The following is a 22,216-nucleotide window of genomic DNA, read 5'->3' as shown; positions in this document are numbered from 1 at the left end:
GTCTTGCCTCCTGTCTCCCATCCATCCCTTTTCCTCTGCTTTCCCTCACAGCACTGCACCTGAGTGGAGTTCGGCTTCACAGCCGTCTCCACTCAGGTAATCAACCTCCTCCACGAGTCCCGGGCAGCTGGAAGAAATCATCCTGATTACTCACCAAGCAAAAAGTACCGGCTCAACACTCCACACCCTGCCAGATTGTTGAAATAGACTTTGCTGTCAGTTCACTCTCTAGCCTCCAGAAAGTTTGTTGAAAATTTGACGTTTTTCTAGCGTATCTCTCTCCTGCCTTCTTCCAGACCCAGCTGCCCGGGAACTTACCCACCCGAAACCCTCACCTGAACCCCCCAACCCATTCGGCACCGGTCTCCTCCCCACTCGGATCCCCCATTCCGCCCGGACCCCCTCCTGGAACCCCCGACCCATTTCCTTCCCGGCCGCTGGAGCTGCAGCAGTCAACCGGCTGCTCCCTGCCTCCCGGAGCTCCTCCCGGAACATCACCTGCGAGACGCCGTCTCTGCCCGGCCAGTCCAACACCTCGGCCCCCCGGATCGTCAGAGTGCTACGTCTCGTTCCCTCCGAACCCCTCCTCCTCCATCGAACTCTGAGCCCTTTGACGTCTGGCCGCCAGGGAGCCCCCACAGCCATCTGCGACGCTCCGGTCCCGCCCGGACCTGGGACAACCGCCGATCCCCGTCCCCAGACCCACCCGGCCACATCCTCCCTCCACCAGCATCCCTGTTCCTGCATCCCGGTCTCTGCACTCCAGCCATATCCACCCCTGTACAATAAAACCCTTTTTCAACTTCTCCGGTTCTGGTATAGTGGCTCTCGGCTCGGGTCTGCCTAGCTAACACGTGACAACATCTTTTAATGACCCAACATCAGTCAGTGGAGAAAAAGAAAGCAAAGCTAAATGAAACTATTTCAGTGTTTTAATAAGCCTGTTGCTTGTCCTGTGAATACTGCCGCTTTAGGGAACACTACAGCTGGAGCTAAGGTTAACGTTCAGGAAAGGGAGCCTGATGAAGAGGAAACATCAGCTCTACCTGATGGCAGGAGGAGGAGCTGCTGACGCTATAATGTCTATAAGTATCTAACTGGTAGTTTGAAATAAAGGAGCTGCTGTGTGTGTACGCGTGGACGTGTGAGTGCACGTGCACATATATGAGAACCTGACCTGGCTTTGGTTTATGAGGTTGGAGTATACCCACTAGAAAAAACTAGACTACACCACTGGTTATGACTGTCATTACTGTGTACACGACTTGCTTTGATTTAGAGTTAGGGGAAGTGCAGTGGGGGCAGGCAATACAATGAAAGTCAGTCTGTCTATGCCTGCCAGCGCAGGAGCTTTATTGTGATGGGCAGGAGCTTTATTGTGCACCGGTGGGCTCTGAAACCCCGCCCACCAATGAAACGAAATATGGAGTCGTATTTTCATTTTGGGGGTGAAAACAAAAAAACGAAAAAATCAACCGTTTCCTCTTTTATAGTTTTTTGTTCAAAACGAAAAAAACGAAAAAAACGAACCGTTTTCTGTTTTTTTTGTTTTTTGCTCAAAATGAAAAAACGAAAAAACGGCTTGATTTTTGTTTCCGCTTGTGTCTTTTACAGCCAGGAATCAAACGGATAAAACGTACCTTGTCCCTGGAACATTCCCTTTAATTTTATTCAATTTTATCTACAACCGAAAATACATTTTGACATGGCTGGTGGTTGCGTTGATTTGTATAAAGGGTTTCCATGAGACTGGACTACTTGGTCAGGATAAAACACTGGTTTGAAATGCGATCTATGAGGAAATGAAATTATTTCCAGTGCTGACGTAGAACAAAGTGTAAAAATAAATCTAATTAAATAAATTTGTAAAATATTCCCTTAATTAGGTGCAAAAATTCATTTAATAGAAATCTACGGCATATCTGCACGGACACAAGGAACCCGAGAGCAAACTAAGTCAAACTAATGAACAAGTCAGAGTGAGTTCAGAAAGCGGCCGACTTTCCAGATGGAAAAAATGACAGATACAGACACAGATGTTGCACCAAGAAGCTCGACAGCGCGGATCCTCCATCAGAATGTCTTCATTATGAAAAGAAAACATACTTAAATAACAAGTCTTATTCGTGCTTCAGGATATTTTCAAAACCTCCTTGCAGGAATTATCGTTATTCAAGATGCCTCTTATGAAGGCCAGGAGTCTTGCAGGTAATTCTTGAAGGCTGACGAATCATTTTCTTCTATAAACAGTTGACGTGTATTTTGCTTGAAGCAGAAAGTGGACACGTTAACCGCGACCTTAGATTTTGAAATATTACGGCTCCATGGGATCGTTTTTCTTTAAATAAGAAAGATATCCGCGTATTTCCCCAATAACCTCTGGGTGTCAGTATTACATTGAGAATCTATATGACACTGTGTCCATCCCCTCACAAACCTTTTGTTTGCCACTGAAAGAAACAGAGGACGCATTCTACTGTAGCTCACCACTCGATTGAATCGTGTTGTGCAATTTAGAAAAATGCGACACATATGGACTTTATAGCTTAGACACTGTGTATTAATGTGTTGTTGAATAACGATGGGGACCGAAAGACAAAGTGGACGAAGGAATTGCTTCTGGTTTGCTCTTCATTTGGCTTTACTGTTTATCGGAAAACGGGCCTCGGCAGAAATAAGATACTCTGCCGCAGAAGAAGTGAAAGAAGGGACTGTTGTTGGAAATGTTGCCAAGGATCTTGGGCTTGATATCGTCTCTTTGTCTGGTCGACGGTTCCGTGTTGTGTCTGAATCTAAGAATGAACTGTTTGATGTAAACCAGGACAATGGGGCTCTATATGTCCGTCAGAAAATCGACAGAGAGGAGCTGTGTCAGGGAAGTGGTACATGCCTAATGGAGCTCAAGATCATAGTGGAAAACCCTTTGGAAATACATTATGTGGTGGTAGAGATTACCGATGTGAATGATCATTCCCCGAATTTTCCTGAGAAACACCAGACGTTTGAAATAGCCGAGCATACGCTGCCAGGGAGGCGATTCCAGCTACACACTGCTCGTGATCCAGATGCTGGAATTAACTCTATTCGTACGTACACGTTAACGTCAAATGAACATTTTGAAATAGATATTCGTCAAAGCGATGAGGATAAAATACCTTTCTTAGTGCTGAAGAAATTGTTGGACAGAGAACAACAAGACAAGCATTCACTCCTGGTTACAGCAGTTGATGGAGGTAAACCTCCCAGATCAGGAACACTAAATGTTTCTGTTATTGTTCTTGACATTAATGATAACCGTCCAACATTTAGTCAGGAGATTTATACAGTTGAAATACAAGAAAATGCTCCTGTAGGCACTTCAATATTAAGAATGAATGCGACAGATCCAGATGAAGGAACCAACAGTGAAGTTGAATACAGTCTTGGAAAAACTCTGAAGAAGAATGTCTACGACATTTTTGAACTGGACAAATTAACAGGAGAGATTAGAGTAAAAGGAGCAGTGGACTATGAAGAAAATGACGTTCATAAACTGGATATTGAGGCATCTGATAAAGCAACACCTCCATTAGCCGGTGAGTGTAGACTCATTATCAAGATTAAAGACATCAATGATAACCCTCCAGAAATAGAAATCACATCACTGTCAAATACAGTATCTGAAGACTCAAAGCCTGGCACGATGATTTCTCTCATCAGGGTACGAGATAAAGATTCTGGAGTCAATGGAAAAATTATTTCGAGCATAACCTCGGATGTGCCTTTTGAGTTGAAGCCATCATATAAAGAAAACACATATTCAATTGTCACTAAAGGCTTTTTGGATCGAGAGCAGGTGTCTCATTATGAAATAACAATTAAAGCCACAGACTGTGGTGAACCTCCTTTGTCTACTTTGAAAACTCTCAGCATTCAAATATCAGATGTAAATGACAACAGTCCACAATTCTCACAAAACTCACTGCAGTTTTACCTGTTAGAAAATAATGTTGCTGGAGCTTCAATATTCTCTGTCAGTGCAACAGATAAAGATTTAAATGACAATGCAGCTATTTCATATCATATTGTGAGAGAAGGGAGCCAAAATGACATAATGTCGTTTCTAAATGTCAATTCAGAAAACGGACATATCACAGCACTGAAAAGTTTTGACTTTGAAACGCTGAAAACTTTCCAGTTCAAAGTTGTTGCCACAGATTCTGGAGATCCATCTCTCAGCACCAACGTCACAGTCAACGTGTTCATCCTGGATCAGAACGACAACGCTCCAGTCATCCTGTATCCACTCAGCTCCAACGGATCTGCTGAAGGTGTGGAGGAGATTCCCCGAAATGTCAACGCAGGACACTTGGTCACCAAAGTCAGAGCCTATGACGCTGATATAGGATATAACGGCTGGTTGCTATTCTCACTGCAGGAACTCACTGACCACAGTCTCTTTGCTTTGGACCGATATACAGGACAAATCAGAACACTCCGCTCATTCACAGAGACAGACGAGGCTGAACACAAACTGGTCATACTGGTCAAAGACAACGGAAACGTTTCACTCTCAGCAACAGCTACTGTCATTTTCAAACTTGTGGAGCCCAAAGAGGCTTTTGCAGCGTCTGATGTCAAAAGTGCAGCAAAAGTAGATGAGGATGACAATGTGACATTTTATCTGATGATAACTTTGGGATCAGTTTCTGTGCTTTTTCTCATCAGCATCATCGTTCTGATTGCAATGCAGTGCTCCAAATCCACAGACTATACTTCCAAATATCTGCAAGAGACTAATTATGATGGGACACTGTGTCACAGCATCCAGTACAGATCTGGAGACAAACGCTACATGTTAGTTGGACCCAGAATGAGTATCGGATCTACTATAGTTCCTGGAAGTCATGCAAACACGCTAGTGCTCCCTAACAAGAGGAGGGCATCTGAAGAGGTAAGGCATCTTCGTTATCTCAAGGATTATTGTACAATTTCAATATGATTATTGATTTTTGGGTGACTCTTGCTTATTTTTTGGGGGGAGGGAGGGATACAGTCTGCGTTTTTTTTTTAGATTTCACTTTTTAAGAAAGAGCTGGATTGCTGTCATGTGATGCTGGTCAAGGTTTTAGCAATGTTTAGAACCTTCTTTCTCTTCACTTTGTAAAATATGCTTCGGCTAATTTACCCAGTGCTGTTACTAACAAAGTGTTTTTTGCACTGTTGTCTTGACAAACGACTGGTTGTGGTGACTTTGGTCTGGCTGTGGGCAGTACAAATGACAGCTAATTTTCTTTTTCCAATTTAGACCTTTAAAAATGCGCTGTCTCTCTCAGTGGTTGCTGAAACGATTGGCGCTGTCCATGGTGCTTGAGAGTCTCTTTCAGTATTGTAGGTTCTCCTGTGATCCCAGCTAACAATGCAAATGTTATATCAGTCTGTCAGACAGACGGCGGACTGGTGGATGAGTAGGATACAATAAGCTCTTGTTTCCCTTGCTTTTGGCTGCACAGGGATATTTTCGCGTTATCATATGAAGGATGGTTTGGCAAGTCAAAGTTCAGCTGACTACGGAGCACATCGAGAGACTAAACTTTGTGCAGGATAGGTTTCTGTTCAGTGGAATCTTTGTTCTTTTTCATTATACTAAATGTAAGCATAAAATGATCCACTGGGTGTCGGTGTTACAGTATCTAATGCTAAAACATCAGTCAGAATAGACTCTGCCCCTTGCAAAGTCTGTTCTTCAGCTCGGCCACAAAGGAAATTGTTTCGGACTTGAACTACACATTATCCACGCGGACATCGCTTTTTCATCACAATCTTCGGAAAACTAGAAGGATTATAAGTGCACGACACTGGTGGATGCTATTTTAAATGATTATGCCAAAGGATATAAGAGATAAAGTGTCAGAATGATGTCTTCGTCGCGCCCCCTGCTTTTCTCTCTACTGGTTTGCTACGGAGAGCTTATTTTGGCTCAAATAAAATACTCGACTCCAGAGGAAGTAAAAGTGGGAGCTGTAATCGGAAATGTTGCAAAGGATCTGGGTCTCGATGTGAGTACGCTGAGTAGCAGGCGTTTTCGTATTGTATCTGGGGCCCAGGACGCGCTATTCGATGTAAACCCGAACAATGGGGTTTTGTATGTTAATAAGAATGTCGATCGAGAACAGCTGTGCGATAGAAATGGTGCCTGTTTAATAGATCTGAAAATCGTTGTTGAAAATCCGCTTGAAGTCCACTATGTCACTGTGGAAATAGTGGACACAAACGACCATGTGCCAAATTTTGCAGAGAAAGAAAAGGTAATAGAAATAGCAGAAACAACGCTGCCAGGAGCACGATTTCAGTTACCAGGCGCCCGTGATCCAGATGTTGGAATAAATTCCGTCCAGCGTTACAAACTCAGTCAGAACGATCATTTTCATCTTGAAATTAGAGACAGGGGGGAAGATAAGATCCCATTTCTTGTGTTGCAGAGGCACTTGGACAGAGAGCAGAAAACTAATCATAGCTTGATTTTAACAGCTATAGATGGAGGGACACCTTCAAAATCAGCGAATCTCAGTCTGATCATTAAGGTGCTTGATATCAATGATAACAGGCCAGTTTTCTCGAAAGAGGTTTATTCTGTGATGTTGCAAGAAAACGCTGCATTAGGTACAATTATAACACAAGTCCAAGCAACTGATGTAGACGAGGGAACTAACGGGGATGTAGAATATTCCTTCGGAGGTGACATTAATTCCAACGTGTTAAAACTATTCAGTCTAGACAAATATAATGGAGAAATTAGAGTAAACGGAGAAATTGACTATGAGACGGCCGATGTTTACAAGTTAGACGTCCAAGCCTCGGACAAAGGTCAGCCGCCCATGACAACTGATTGCAGAGTCATAATAAAGATCCAAGACGTCAATGACAACAAACCAGAAATAGAAGTGACATCAATATTTAACATGATCCCAGAGGATTCAAAACACGGAACTGTGATTGCTCTCATTAGTGTTAAAGACACCGATTCTAGGTTGAATGGCAAAGTTGTGTGTCGTCTGACAGAAAATGTGCCATTCGAATTAAAACCATCATTTAAAGAAAACATGTATTCATTAGTAACAAAAGAAACATTGGACAGAGAAGCAGTGTCACAATATGACATCTCAATAACTGCTACCGACTGCGGCGAGCCTCCTCTGTCCACGATTAAAACTTTGAGCATTCAGGTGTCAGACGTGAACGATAACCTCCCAGAGTTCCCCCACAGTCCACTAGAATTATATTTGACGGAAAACAATGCTCCTGGCGCATCTATATTTTCAGTGAGCGCATCTGATAAAGATTTAAACGACAATGCTGCAGTGACCTATAGTATAGTCAGAGGAGAAGGAGGTCATAATGACATGGCATCTTTTCTGAATATACATTCAGAAAACGGACACATCACAGCACTGAAAAGTTTTGACTTTGAAACGCTGAAAACTTTCCAGTTCAAAGTTGTTGCCACAGATTCTGGAGCTCCGCCTCTCAGCACCAACGTCACAGTCAGCGTGTTCATTCTGGATCAGAACGACAACGCTCCAGTCATCCTGTATCCACTCAGTTCCAACGGATCTGCTGAAGGTGTGGAGGAGATTCCCCGCAATGTCAACGCAGGACACTTGGTCACCAAAGTCAGAGCCTATGACGCTGATATAGGATATAACGGCTGGTTGCTATTCTCACTGCAGGAACTCACTGACCACAGTCTCTTTGCTTTGGACCGATATACAGGACAGATCAGAACACTTCGCTCATTCACAGAGACAGACGAGGCTGAACACAAACTGGTCATACTGGTCAAAGACAATGGAAACGTTTCACTCTCAGCAACAGCTACTGTCATTGTCAAACTTGTGGAGCCCAAAGAGGCTTTTGCAGCATCTGATGTCAAAAGTGCAGCAAAAGTTGATGAAGATGACAATGTGACATTTTATTTGATGATAACTTTGGGATCAGTTTCTGTACTGTTTCTCATCAGCATCATCGTGCTGATTGCAATGCAGTGCTCCAAATCCACAGACTATACTTCCAAATATCTGCAAGAGACTAATTATGATGGGACACTATGTCACAGCATCCAGTACAGATCTGGAGACAAACGCTACATGTTAGTTGGACCCAGAATGAGTATAGGATCTACTATAGTTCCTGGCAGTCATGCAAACACTCTAGTGCTACCTGACAGGAGGAGGGCATCTGAAGAGGTAAGGCATTGAAAACAAAATTCTGTAAAATCATGTTTATCTTTGCTTTTCTGCTAAAGGCTTCCGTCTCTTTACTCCTCTAAAAGCTTTTTCACAACATCTGGTTTCCCAATATATTCCCATTGGTTTGTTTGAATTTCATATATATTGCGTCTTTATAAAACAAAATGTTTGTTTGCATAGTAATAGATGTGGAAAAAGGCAAGTTGGACATGGCTGTACTGTTCTGTCTCACTCTGTGGTCTCTCTTACACTACCAGTGTTGATCTGTGTTCTTTTTTCTTTTAAGTGATTATACATGACAAAAACTGATAAATCGGAAAAATATGACAGAGCTTATATTTTTGAAAAGAGAGCAGTCTTTGCCCCTGACTGTCATCACTGTCTTTGGAAATGGAACATGACTATTTCCTACCAAAACAGTAGAATTAGTCTCTAAGCATCTGAAGACAGCCTATTGTAAGCTCTTGGATCTCAGAAAGTTCCAGCTTGTAACACACAATTGATTGAAAATCTGAAGAAGTTGCATTGTTTATTTTGAGTTGTTTGAGCATTGTGGTTGAAGTTACATACTTAAATATTGAATTACTTTGGTTATTTCCAGGAATGTCTGTGACTATTCGGGTTGCTGTCCATGGTGCTAAGAGACAAAAGCAGTTTAATTAGTGATCCAGTTGAAAAACAAAACAAAAGCACATAATACTGTTATTTCTGTGATCAAATAATAGCTCTTTTGGGAGGTTAGATCAACCTGGGTGCAAACATTTTATAAGACAAAATTAAAGACAATATGTACAACAATATTCAAAAGTTCAAACTACTGTGCTTCAAAATCCGTTTCACGTTATGCCTCTGCCACACCGAAAGAAAATTCCCGAAAACCTAATGATAAGAAAAGAAAGAGAAAAAAAATAAAGGGGTTTATTCTCAGGATTAACCTCAGGGTGTCACTATTAAATCAGAAAACCTTCAACAATTTTGTCCCTCCCCTCACGAACCCATTGTCTGTCATCTCAGCAGTGCAAAGCATTGAACCAAATACACCAGCTGACAAAATCACCTCGATCGCTCTGGAAATACGCGACGCTCAGTGGATTGAATTAATATAAAGAGGCTTCTGTGAGTCTATGTGCTTTTGAATAACGATGGGGACACACATTACACCTCGGAAAATGGACTGCTCGTGGTTTGCTGTGACTCTGCTGTTTTTTATTGGAAGAGAGGCTCTGGCTCAGATACGGTACTCTGTTCCAGAGGAGGTACAAGAAGGAACTGTGGTTGGAAATGTTGCCAAGGATCTTGGCCTTGACGTCGCTTCTTTGACGGATCGACGTTTCCGTGTTGTGACTGAAAGTAAGAACGCAATTTTTGAGGTAAATCAGAATAATGGGGCATTGTACGTCAGCAGTCATATTGACAGAGAGGAGCTCTGTGAGGGCAGCGGTGCTTGTCTGGTGGAGCTAAAGATCCTTGTGGAAAATCCGTTGGAAATACATTATGTGGTGGTAGAAATTACTGATGTCAATGACCACTCTCCTAGTTTTCCTGAAAACGAACAGAGATTTGAAATCGGGGAACAAACACTACCAGGAAGGCGATTCCAGTTGCACACTGCTCACGATCCCGATGCAGGAATTAATTCTATTCGTACATACACGTTAACGTCAAATGAACACTTTGAAATAAATCTCCGTCAAAGTGACGCGGGAAAGATACCATTTTTAGTGCTGAAGAAACCGTTAGATAGAGAACAAAAGAACAAACACACGCTGCTGGTTACAGCAGTCGATGGAGGTAAACCTCCCAGATCAGGAACACTGAATGTGTCTATTATTGTTCTTGATACTAATGATAATCGCCCAATATTTAGTCAGGAGATTTATCAAATCTCAATAAAAGAAAACATTCCTGTTGGCACTTCAGTGTTTAAAATGAATGCGACTGATCGAGATGAGGAAACTAATGGAGAAGTAGAATACAGCTTTGGAAAAACTCTGAGGCGAAAAGTATATGATATTTTTGAACTGGACAAATTAACAGGAGAAATTATAGTAAAGGGAATGGTGGACTTTGAGGAAAACGACTTATATGAACTGGACGTTGAGGCATCAGATAAAGGAACACCTCCATTAACGGGTGAATGTAGAGTAATTATAAAAATTATAGATGTTAACGATAATCCACCAGAAATACAAGTGACATCACTGTCAAATACAGTGTCTGAAGACTCTAAGCCTGGAACAGTTATTTCATTACTTAGTGTGAAAGACAAAGATTCTGGAGTCAATGGAAAAATAATCTCAATCATAATCAATGAAGTGCCTTTTGAGTTGAAGTCATCATATAAAGAAAACACATATTCAATTGTCACTAAAGGATTTTTGGATCGAGAGCAGGTGTCTCATTATGAAATAACAATTAAAGCCACAGACTGCGGTGAGCCTCCTTTGTCTACGTTTAAAACTCTCAACATTCAGATATCAGATGTAAATGACAACAGTCCACAATTCTCACAAAACTCACTGCAGTTTTACCTGATAGAAAATAATGTTGCTGGAGCTTCAATATTCTCTGTAAGTGCAACAGACAAAGATTTAAATGACAATGCAGCTATTTCATATTATCTTGTGAGAGAAGGGAGCCAAAATGACATAATGTCCTTCCTAAATATCAATTCTGATAATGGACAGATAACCGCGCTGAAAAGTTTTGACTTTGAAACACTAAAAACTTTCCAGTTCCAAGTTGTTGCCACAGATTCTGGAGATCCGTCTCTCAGCACCAACGTCACAGTCAACGTGTTCATTCTGGATCAGAACGACAACGCTCCAGTCATCCTGTATCCACTCAGCTCCAACGGATCTTCTGAAGGTGTGGAGGAGATTCCCAGAAATGTCAACGCAGGACACTTGGTCACCAAAGTCAGAGCCTATGATGCTGATATAGGATATAACGGCTGGCTGCTATTCTCACTGCAGGAACTCACTGACCACAGTCTCTTTGCTTTGGACCGATATACAGGACAGATCAGAACACTTCGCTCATTCACAGAGACAGACGAGGCTGAACACAAACTGGTCATACTGGTCAAAGACAACGGAAACGTTTCACTCTCAGCAACAGCTACTGTCATTGTCAAACTTGTGGAGGCCAAAGAGGCTTTTGCAGCGTCTGATGTCAAAAGTGCAGCAAAAGTAGATGAAGATGATAATGTGACATTTTATTTGATGATAACTTTGGGATCAGTTTCTGTACTTTTTCTCATCAGCATCATCGTGCTGATTGCAATGCAGTGCTCCAAATCCACAGACTATACTTCCAAATATCTGCAAGAGACTAATTATGATGGGACACTGTGTCACAGCATCCAGTACAGATCTGGAGACAAACGCTACATGTTAGTTGGACCCAGAATGAGTATAGGATCTACTATAGTTCCTGGCAGTCATGCAAACACTCTAGTGCTACCTGACAGGAGGAGGGCATCTGAAGAGGTAAGGCATATTTGTGAAAAATTTTTACTTGATTTCATTAGCAATGTAATATATTTATTTGTTTATTCATTAGTTTCGTCCCTGTACATAGCCTGTGTGTTATGGTATGTTTGGCATCATTCTATAGAAGGAAACTTGACTGTGAGCCTGCAGTTTAAGTTAGAATTTTGATCATACTTAATATCCTGTTTAGCATTGTTGTAAGTACAACACATGAAATGAGTGATGCCTGACTTTGAGGAGACCAATTGCAGAAGCAAATATTTAACAATGCAGTGCTTCAAAACATGACTGCAACATGTCTAATTCACTTAGTGTACATACTTGGACTAACATTATGTCCAGAAACTCTTCATGGAATGTCCATCAACAACCGAATTTCACAAACATCAGATGATGTAGTGTGACAGCATCTGCTTGGACGTGTGTCACAGTTTCGTTGTTTTGTTTTTGCTCTTGTTATTTATATACTCAGAGGACCAGTACACTCATATCTCAGTTTGATATAACAGATAACCTGTACAACTTTTTATGGCAATGTCTGAGCACTGATTTGCCAATTAAATTTCCAGTCCACTCCTACCGGTAATAGTCGTTGCTTTTATGGCTGCATTTATGGGAGAATCTTCCATACCAGCCTGATAACTGTGTGCATTTGAAAAACTCTGTCCATGGTTCTGAAGGACAATGGCTTTACTGTTTGCAAGCTAAATACATGTTCGAGAAAAGTTATAAGTAGCAATATTTTTCTTTCTCGTAGTTTAAATTAAACAATGGGAGACTGAAATGTTAGAATTAATAAAAAACCAGTTATTGGTGAAATTTCGAGCAAAATTACGCAGCACACGTTTACACAGTTTGAAATAGTATACAGTGCTGTCCTCTTGGTGTCACTGTAACATAGTCCAGAAAAAAAAACATCGACCCTCCCCGAACAAGGCTTTTGTTTGGCGTTTTCCAGCAGATGATGCATTTAACGTAATAACGGGAGTCGTGTGAGACCGTGTGGTGATCGAATCCAGAAATTTAAGTGGTTACAACAGACTCGGGTGTCCATGTGTGGTTGGAAAACCATGGAGAGCGAGAGACAATTTCGATCCACAAACTGCTGTCGGTTCGCTTTTTCTTTGATTCTGCTGATGGTTTTCGGGAAGCAAGCTCTGGCTGAATTGAGGTACTCTGTTCCAGAGGAGGTAAAAGCGGGGACTGTCGTTGGAAATGTTGCAAAGGATCTTGGTCTGGATAAAAGCTCTTTGATTGATCGACGGTTCCGTGTTGTGTCGGGATCGAAGGACGCATTTTTCGAGGTAAACCCGGACAATGGAGTCTTACAGGTCCGTAAAAAAATCGACAGAGAGGAGCTGTGCCATGGCAGTGGTTCATGCCTGATGGAGCTAAAAATTCTGGTAGAAAACCCGCTGGAAATGCACCATATTGTTGTAGAAATTACTGATGTCAATGATCATTCTCCCAGTTTTCCTGAAAAAGAACAACAGTTTCTAATAGCTGAACATACACCTCCGGGAACAAGATTTCAACTGCACGCGGCCCGTGATCCTGATGCTGGAATAAACTCTATCCGCAGATATACAATAACGGCAAATGATCACTTTGATATAGATTTAAGTCAAAGCGATGAAGATAAAATACCGTTTTTAGTGCTGAAGAAGTCCTTAGACAGAGAGCAAAAGAATAAACATCTGCTATTTGTAACAACAGTTGATGGAGGTAAACCTCCAAGATCAGGGACACTGAATGTTTCTATTATTGTTCTCGACAGTAATGATAATCGCCCGACGTTTAGCGAAGACACTTATCAAACAGAAATATTTGAAAACGTCTTGACTGGAACAATTGTAACAAAAGTGAACGCAATAGATCCAGATGAAGGGATGAATGGAGAAATAGAGTACAGCCTCAGCAAAGCATTATCACGCAAAATTTTTGATATATTTGAGTTGGATAGTTTTACTGGAGAAATAAAACTGAAAGCTGCACTGGATTTTGAGGAATCAGAAATTTACAAATTGGATGTTGAAGCATCTGACAAAGGAATGCCTCCATTAATAGGAAGGTGCAGAGTCATTGTGAAGATAAAAGATGTCAATGATAATGCACCAGAAATAGAAATCACATCATTGTTAAATACAGTGTCTGAAGAATCAAAACCAGGAACAGTTATTTCACTTATTAGTGTAACAGATAAAGACTCTGGTGTTAATGGGAAAATAATATCACGCATAGCTAATGATGTGCCTTTTGATTTAAAACCTTCTTACAAGGAGAACATATATTCACTTGTCACAAAGGGACATTTAGATCGTGAGGAAGTGTCAAAATATGAAATAACAATAGTGGCCACTGACTGTGGTGATCCTCCCTTATCGACAATCAAAATGCTAAGTATTGAGATAACAGATGTAAATGACAACAGTCCACAATTCTCACAAAATCCATTACAGTTTTATCTTTCAGAGAATAATATTGCTGGAAAGTCAATACTGTCTGTCAGTGCAACAGATAAAGATGTGAATGAAAATGCAGCTATTTCATATCATCTTGTGAGAGAAGGGAGCCAAAATGACATATTTTCCGTCCTAAATGTAAATCCAGAAAATGGACACATCACAGCACTGAAAAGTTTTGACTTTGAAACTTTGAAAACTTTCCAGTTCCAAGTTGTTGCCACAGATTCTGGAGCTCCGTCTCTCAGCACCAATGTCACAGTCAACGTGTTCATTCTGGATCAGAACGACAACGCTCCAGTCATCCTGTATCCACTCAGCTCCAACGGATCTGCTGAAGGTGTGGAGGAGATTCCCCGAAATGTCAACGCAGGACACTTGGTCACCAAAGTCAGAGCCTATGATGCTGATATAGGATATAACGGCTGGCTGCTCTTCTCACTGCAGGAACTCACTGACCACAGTCTCTTTGCTTTGGACCGATATACAGGACAGATCAGAACACTTCGCTCATTCACAGAGACAGACGAGGCTGAACACAAACTGGTCATACTGGTCAAAGACAATGGAAACGTTTCACTCTCAGCAACAGCTACTGTCATTGTCAAACTTGTGGAGCCCAAAGAGGCTTTTGCAGCGTCTGATGTCAAAAGTGCAGCAAAAGTAGATGAGGATGACAATGTGACATTTTATCTGATGATAACTTTGGGATCAGTTTCTGTACTGTTTCTCATCAGCATCATCGTGCTGATTGCAATGCAGTGCTCCAAATCCACAGACTATACTTCCAAATATCTTCAAGAGACTAATTATGATGGGACACTGTGTCACAGCATCCAGTACAGATCTGGAGACAAACGCTACATGTTAGTTGGACCCAGAATGAGTATAGGATCTACTATAGTTCCTGGCAGTCATGCAAATACTCTCGTACTACCTGACAGGAGGAGGGCATCTGAAGAGGTAAGACATGATTAATGTATGCATATGTTGATATCTATTGAGATGGGAATGGGATTTTTTGGTGTCTGCAGAGTCGCATTGGTTCTTCAGCGTGTTTAAAGTATGTTAAGATTTGCTTGACACAGACGCTGTTGTTTCTGGTATGTAGTAAATAATAGATGTCAGCTTGTTTATTTTATTGCTGGATCCTTGATAGAAATGTTCATATACAGTAAAGCAATACTTACTTTTATTAAAAAATACTGCTTCCCAAAGGAAATAATAAGAAAGTGTAATTTGTTACTTAATTTAAGAGGAAATCTGTGTAAAAAAAAAAAAAAAAGAACAACACCTGCTGACACTGCGAATACACTTGTAGCTATCCTTGGTGCTGAAAGGCTGGAGTCTATCCCAGCTGACTTTGGGTCCAGGCAGGGGGCACTCTTGACAGGTCGTCAGTCTATCACAAGGTTGCACATAGAGACAAACAAGCACACTCACATTCACCTATGGACAATTTAGAATCACCAATTAACCTCAGATTGTTTTCAGACTGTGGGAAGAACCCAGAGTATCTGGAACACATCGCTGAGTTGATGTATGATATTATTCAGATGTGTTAAACATTCAGATTCTTACTAAGCATGGCATTACACTTGTTCACGAAGTTTTATTTTTTCTGTGAGTATCAGAGAGAACAAGATTTAAGTACACCGCTGTAGGGATGTGTTGAATCTTGTCAGTAGCATATTATGTTGATTTTTCACAACCTGCGTCATCTCCTCCTCTTTCTGATGTCAAATCTGCGGGTGGATTTTCTCACAAAAGTATTGGAACTTCAACAATTGTAAATGGCCAAACATGTTGTCCTCTTGGCGTCACTGTTACATCAATAAGGCTGTAAAGGACCCGGTCCCTCCCCTAAGACAGCTTTTGTTTGGTACCTCGCAGCAGAGCATACGTCTGATTTCCGCCTGTGAGTCAGACGAGACTGTATCCAGTGTTTTTGAGAGATGCGTTCCTAAACAGCTTGGATATACACATTGTATTTGCAGAAACAGTTTATTGTGTGTATATATATATTCTGGATAACAATGGGGAAGGAAAAACGACGTCACTCGAGGGACTATTGTTCCGTTTTTTATTTGGCCGTACTGCTGATTTGCGGGAAGCAGTCTGTGGCTGAATTGAGGTACTCGATCCCAGAAGAGACGAAAGAAGGGACAGCTGTTGGGAATGTTGCAAAGGACCTCGGTTTGGACAAAAGCTCTTTGATTGATCGACGGTTCCGTGTTGTGTCGGGATCTAAGGACGTATTTTTCGAGTTAAATCCCGACAATGGAGTCTTACAGGTCCGGGAAAAAATCGACAGAGAGGAGCTGTGTCAGGGAAGCGGTGCATGCACGATGGAGCTAAAAATTCTGGTAGAAAACCCGTTAGAAATACACTATGTAGTTGTAGAAATTACAGATGTAAACGATCATTCTCCCAGTTTTTCTGAAAAGGAACAGATGTTTCAGATATTTGAACATACACCTCCGGGTACAAGATTTGAACTGCACGCAGCCCGTGATTTGGATGCTGGAATAAACTCCATCCGCACATATACAATAACGTCAAACGATCACTTTGATATCGATATTAGTCCAAGTGATGAGGACAAAATGCCATTTTTAGTGCTAAAGAAGTCCTTAGACAGAGAGAAAAAGAATAAACATCTGCTATTTGTAACAGCAGTTGATGGAGGTAAACCTCCAAGATCAGGGACACTGAACGTTTCTATTATTGTTCTTGATGTTAATGATAATCGTCCGACGTTTAGCCAAGATACTTATCAAACAGAAATATTTGAAAATGTCTCGGTAGATACAACTGTGACAAGAGTGCACGCAAGAGACCCAGATGAAGGGATTAATGGGGAAATAGAGTACAGCTTCAGCAAAACATTAGCACGGAAAGTATACGAGATATTTGAATTAGATCGCCTAAGTGGACAAATTAAATTGAAAGGACAGCTGGATTTTGAGGAATCAGAAATTTATAAACTTGACGTGCAGGCCTCTGACAAAGGAATGCCTCCATTAATAGGAAGGTGCAGAGTAATCATAAAGATAAAAGATGTTAATGACAATGCACCAGAAATAGAAGTCACATCCTTGTCAAATACAGTGTCTGAAGAATCAAAACCAGGAACAGTTATTTCACTGATCAGTGTAACAGATAAAGACTCTGGTATTAATGGTAAAATAATTTCACGTATAAGTGAGGACGTTCCATTCGAACTAAAACCTTCCTATAAGGAAAACACCTATTCACTTGTCACAAAGGGGTTTCTGGATCGAGAAGACGTGTCTCGCTATGAAATTACAATAAAAGCTAGTGACTGCGGTGACCCTCCCTTATCTACGTTTAAAACTCTCAGCATTCAGATATCAGATGTAAATGACAACAGTCCACAGTTTTCCCAAAGCCCGTTATACTTTTACCTGCTAGAAAATAATGTTGCAGGGGAGACAGTGTTCTCTGTCAGTGCAACAGATAAAGATGTGAATGAAAATGCAGCTATTTCATATCATCTTGTGAGAGAAGCGAGCCAAAATGACATATTGTCCTTCCTAAATGTAAATCCAGAAAATGGACACATCACAGCACTAAAGATTTTTGATTTTGAAACGCTGAAAACTTTCCAATTCCAAGTTGTTGCCACAGATTCTGGAGCTCCGTCTCTCAGCACCAACGTCACAGTCAACGTGTTCATTCTGGATCAGAACGACAACGCTCCAGTCATCCTGTATCCACTCAGCTCCAACGGATCTGCTGAAGGTGTGGAGGAGATTGCCCGAAATGTCAACGCAGGGCACTTGGTCACCAAAGTCAGAGCCTATGACGCTGATATAGGATATAACGGCTGGTTGCTATTCTCACTGCAGGAACTCACTGACCACAGTCTCTTTGCTTTGGACCGATATACAGGACAAATCAGAACACTTCGCTCATTCACAGAGACAGACGAGGCTGAACACAAACTGGTCATACTGGTCAAAGACAACGGAAACGTTTCACTCTCAGCAACAGCTACTGTCATTGTCAAACTTGTGGAGCCCAAAGAGGCTTTTGCAGCGTCTGATGTCAAAAGTGCAGCAAAAGTAGATGATGATGACAACGTGACATTTTATCTGATGATAACTTTGGGATCAGTTTCTGTACTTTTCCTCATCAGCATCATCGTGCTGATTGCAATGCAGTGCTCCAAATCCACAGACTATACTTCCAAATATCTGCAAGAGACTAATTATGATGGGACACTGTGTCACAGCATCCAGTACAGATCTGGAGACAAACGCTACATGTTAGTTGGACCCAGAATGAGTATAGGATCTACAATAGTTCCCGGCAGTCACGCAAATACTCTCGTGCTACCTGACAGGAGGAGGGCATCTGAAGAGGTGAGTAAATATCCATATTTGTTATTTATTCCACCTCAAGGATACTTCTGCCATTCCTCTCCTTGATAATGGTGCTGAAATTGGATTTAAATCCAATTCACAAAACGACATAACTTTCAAATACATTTCAGCATACATAGACAGTGAAATTTAGTACGCTATCAGCTTTAAGTGGTAAGATGCACTATCCCACACGTTCACAAGGTGGTGGTACCTTATCAGTATAACGCCTGACAACATCTGAGCACATTACACACGATTCCCCCCTGATTACGTTCAGTCTAGTGAAACAACGTTTAACTGGCAGGCTTGGAATACGACGACAGTGGCTGTTTTTGTGTTATGTAAAACACGCTTCAAGGATTCAGGAATGTGTTTCTTGCTGTGATGGAGACAATGATTTAAACATGCGGAGAATCATGGACGCGTTTGGATTCGCACTTTTACCTCACAAGATGAAACAAAGGGGACGGGACTCATGGCGACAACGATCAGCAATGCTTGGCAGTTTGGTTCTGTTTTTATTTTTCGGAGCAGCCTCAGCGCAACTGAAGTACTCTATATCAGAGGAGCTGGAAGAAGGGAGCTTTGTCGGGAATATAGCTAAAGATTTAGGAATAGATCTAAATGTGATGAAGCAGAGGGGATTTCGTATCATGCCTGGCTCGACTGAATCTGTTTTCAAGGTAAATGAGAACGACGGGGTCCTTTATGCGAATCAAAAAATAGACAGAGAGGAAGTATGCAAAGAGAGCAATGTATGTTTAATTAATTTCAAAACTGTACTCGAAAACCCACTAGAGATACACTATGTCACTGTGGAGATAACGGATTTGAACGATCATTCGCCCGCATTTCCTGAAAAAACGAAGAGGCTGGAGATCTCAGAATCTGCGTTGCCAGGCGCAAAATATCAGTTACAAAATGCCTACGACCCGGATGGAGGCACAAACTCTGTCCAACAGTACAAAATCAGCCAAAACGACCATTTTCGATTGGAAATTAAAGACAGGGGAAGAGATGGTAAACTCCAGTATTAAAGCTGCAGAAACAGCTGGACAGAGAGGCCAAAAGTAGCCATAAACTGGTGTTGACAGCTATAGATGGAGGAACACCACCAAAGTCAGGCACAGTTGACATATTTATAGATGTTCTAGACGTAAATGACAACATGCCGGTGTTCACCAAAGACACATACTCAGCTATGCTCCAAGAAAACGCTGCAGTTGGCACCACAGTCATCCAAGTTAACGCAACCGATTTGGATGACGGGTCCAATGGGGAAGTAGTTTATTCATTTGGTACTGATGTTAAGGATAAAATTCTAGAGCTGTTTGATATCGACTCTGTCACTGGGGAGATCACTGTGAAGGGTCATGTTGACTTTGAGGAACAAGACAGCTATGATATTGATGTACAGGCCTCAGATAAGGGAAGTATTCCATTCAGAACGGATAAAAGTGTTATCATTAAAATTGGAGACATAAATGATAACCCTCCTGAGATAGAAGTGGCATCGCTGTCAAGTGCAATTTCAGAGGATTCTAGACCAGGAACAACTGTGGCGCTTATCAGCATCACAGATTCAGACTCAGGCATTAACGGCAAAATAATTACCTATGTCGCTGAAGATAGCCCTTTTAAATTAACTCCGTCTATACAAGACAACATGTTTGCTGTTGTCACCAAGTCACAACTGGACAGAGAACAACAATCAAGATATGATATTACAATAATAGCCAAAGACGCAGGTGAACCAGCTTTAACATCTGAAAAGATAATAAGCGTGGTTGTGTCAGACACCAATGACAACAGCCCTGAGTTTTCACTGAGCCCTTATACGTTCTATATCAACGAAAATAACCCACCAGGGGCCTCTGTGTTTTCAGTTCGGGCATCTGACCGAGACGAAGGAGATAATGCGCTCATTTCTTATCATATTCTCAGGAGTGCAGGTCATGAAAATAAAGTTACATCATTTCTTAACATGAACTCTGAAAACGGGGACATTTTGGCGCTGAAAAGTTTTGACTTTGAAACACTGAAAACTTTTCAGTTCCAAGTTGTTGCCACAGATTCTGGAGCTCCGTCTCTCAGCACCAACGTCACAGTCAATGTGTTCATTCTGGATCAGAACGACAACGCTCCAATCATCCTGTATCCACTCAGCTCCAACGGATCTGCTGAAGGTGTGGAGGAGATTCCCCGAAATGTCAACGCAGGACACTTGGTCACCAAAGTCAGAGCCTATGACGCTGATATAGGATATAACGGCTGGTTGCTATTCTCACTGCAGGAACTCACTGACCACAGTCTCTTTGCTTTGGACCGATATACAGGACAAATCAGAACACTTCGCTCATTCACAGAGACAGACGAGGCTGAACACAAACTGGTCATACTGGTCAAAGACAATGGAAACGTTTCCCTCTCAGCAACAGCTACTGTCATTGTCAAACTTGTGGAGCCCAAAGAGGCTTTTGCAGCATCTGATGTCAAAAGTGCAGCAAAAGTAGATGAGGATGATAATGTGACATTTTATCTGATGATAACTTTGGCATCAGTTTCTGTACTTTTTCTCATCAGCATCATCGTTCTGATTGCAATGCAGTGCTCCAAATCCACAGACTATACTTCCAAATATCTGCAAGAGACTAATTATGATGGGACACTGTGTCACAGCATCCAGTACAGATCTGGAGACAAACGCTACATGTTAGTTGGACCCAGAATGAGTATAGGATCTACTATAGTTCCTGGAAGTCATGCAAATACACTGGTGCTACCTGACAGGAGGAGGGCATCTGAAGAGGTAAGATCCACAATTTAACTCCCTCTCCTGTAAGTTTTATAGTAAAATGTAACGTCCTTAAAATCAGCTCTGAGCTATATAAATAATTTTCATGCTCACGAGTTCGACTGTTGTGCGTCTTTCACAATTTGTTGTACAATTTTGTGGCTTTTATTTGAGTGATCATATAGATTAAAGCCACGATAAAGCTATCGTGACTGACTTGTTGCATGGCAACTATTTTTATGAGATAATTACAACTGGAAGAGATCGCTTTCAAACATTTATGACATGCCTCCTTCGCATATTACATAAAACCTTTCAGCAGGTTGATCGAGTTTTGGTGATTTTGTGAAAATGATGACACTAGATTGCAACCAGTGTGACAGGGAGTTATAGTCAAGGACAACTGGTTTACATCACTGGGACTTACTGAAATGCTTCGGTATCAACCTAAATTATTTGGCTTACAGCTTCAGATATCTGAGGCCTGTAAAGCGGCAGGTGGCTTTAAGAGCTCGTTATTTCTGTATGACTTCTCAATCAATCACATCATCATGTCTGTGTCACAGTAAATCTTTTATCTCCATTTTGAACCCGTTTTATCTCATCATATGCTCTAAAAGTGCGCTGCTTGAGTGCAGGCTGTTGCTGTCTGTGGTGCTGAAATTTTCTTCGGCTCGTCCCTCTCATTTTTCTTTGGTAAAACGCAGCACCGTAATTTTAATGATGGCAACAACAGGTCATGTGAGGAAACAGTGTCTTCATAGTCTGTTTACGAAATGAAACTGTATGAACATCGTTTGCTCATCTGTGCTTGTACAGTCTTACAGTAGGAGTTTGCTTTTTCTCG

General features: G+C 41.4%; 5 protein-coding genes and 1 long non-coding RNA gene across 6 annotated transcripts in view; all 6 read left to right on the top strand.

Moving 5' to 3' along the window:
* pcdh2aa1 (protocadherin 2 alpha a 1) overlaps positions 1–22,216 on the top strand; it is a 57,795-nt gene that overhangs the window by 25,965 nt on the left and 9,614 nt on the right. The gene's annotated exons all lie outside the window — the stretch shown is intronic.
* The window catches only part of LOC127535800 (protocadherin alpha-8-like), a 47,024-nt gene that overhangs the window by 19,111 nt on the left and 5,697 nt on the right, over positions 1–22,216 (top strand). Inside the window, exon 2 of the mRNA XM_051954651.1 lies at positions 14,525–15,147. Coding sequence (XP_051810611.1) covers positions 14,525–15,147 — 623 coding nt within the window. The remainder of the gene's footprint in view (positions 1–14,524; positions 15,148–22,216) is intronic.
* On the top strand, positions 165–806 carry LOC127535737 (uncharacterized). Its single transcript, XR_007944585.1, has 2 exons — positions 165–215; positions 297–806. It is a non-coding gene; the product is annotated as an uncharacterized LOC127535737 (long non-coding RNA).
* LOC127535730 (protocadherin alpha-3-like) lies at positions 2,362–8,237 on the top strand. The gene is made up of 2 exons (XM_051954336.1): positions 2,362–4,310; positions 7,603–8,237. The coding sequence occupies exons 1-2, from the start codon at positions 2,582–2,584 to the stop codon at positions 8,235–8,237; spliced, it is 2,364 nt and encodes a 787-aa protein (XP_051810296.1). The 5' UTR covers positions 2,362–2,581.
* LOC127535801 (protocadherin alpha-6-like) lies at positions 8,273–11,214 on the top strand. Its single transcript, XM_051954653.1, has 3 exons — positions 8,273–10,661; positions 10,983–11,096; positions 11,204–11,214. Exons 1-3 carry the CDS (start codon positions 9,371–9,373, stop codon positions 11,212–11,214), a joined length of 1,416 nt encoding a protein of 471 aa, XP_051810613.1. The 5' UTR covers positions 8,273–9,370.
* On the top strand, positions 16,042–21,402 carry LOC110969008 (protocadherin alpha-8-like). Its single transcript, XM_051954652.1, has 2 exons — positions 16,042–17,949; positions 20,762–21,402. Exons 1-2 carry the CDS (start codon positions 16,221–16,223, stop codon positions 21,400–21,402), a joined length of 2,370 nt encoding a protein of 789 aa, XP_051810612.1. The 5' UTR covers positions 16,042–16,220.

This window comes from Acanthochromis polyacanthus, chromosome 10 (assembly GCF_021347895.1).
Source record: "Acanthochromis polyacanthus isolate Apoly-LR-REF ecotype Palm Island chromosome 10, KAUST_Apoly_ChrSc, whole genome shotgun sequence".
NCBI classification, from domain to species: domain Eukaryota; kingdom Metazoa; phylum Chordata; class Actinopteri; family Pomacentridae; genus Acanthochromis; species Acanthochromis polyacanthus.
Note: the sequence above shows the minus strand (reverse complement) of the source record. Positions and strands in the feature narration are given on the sequence as shown.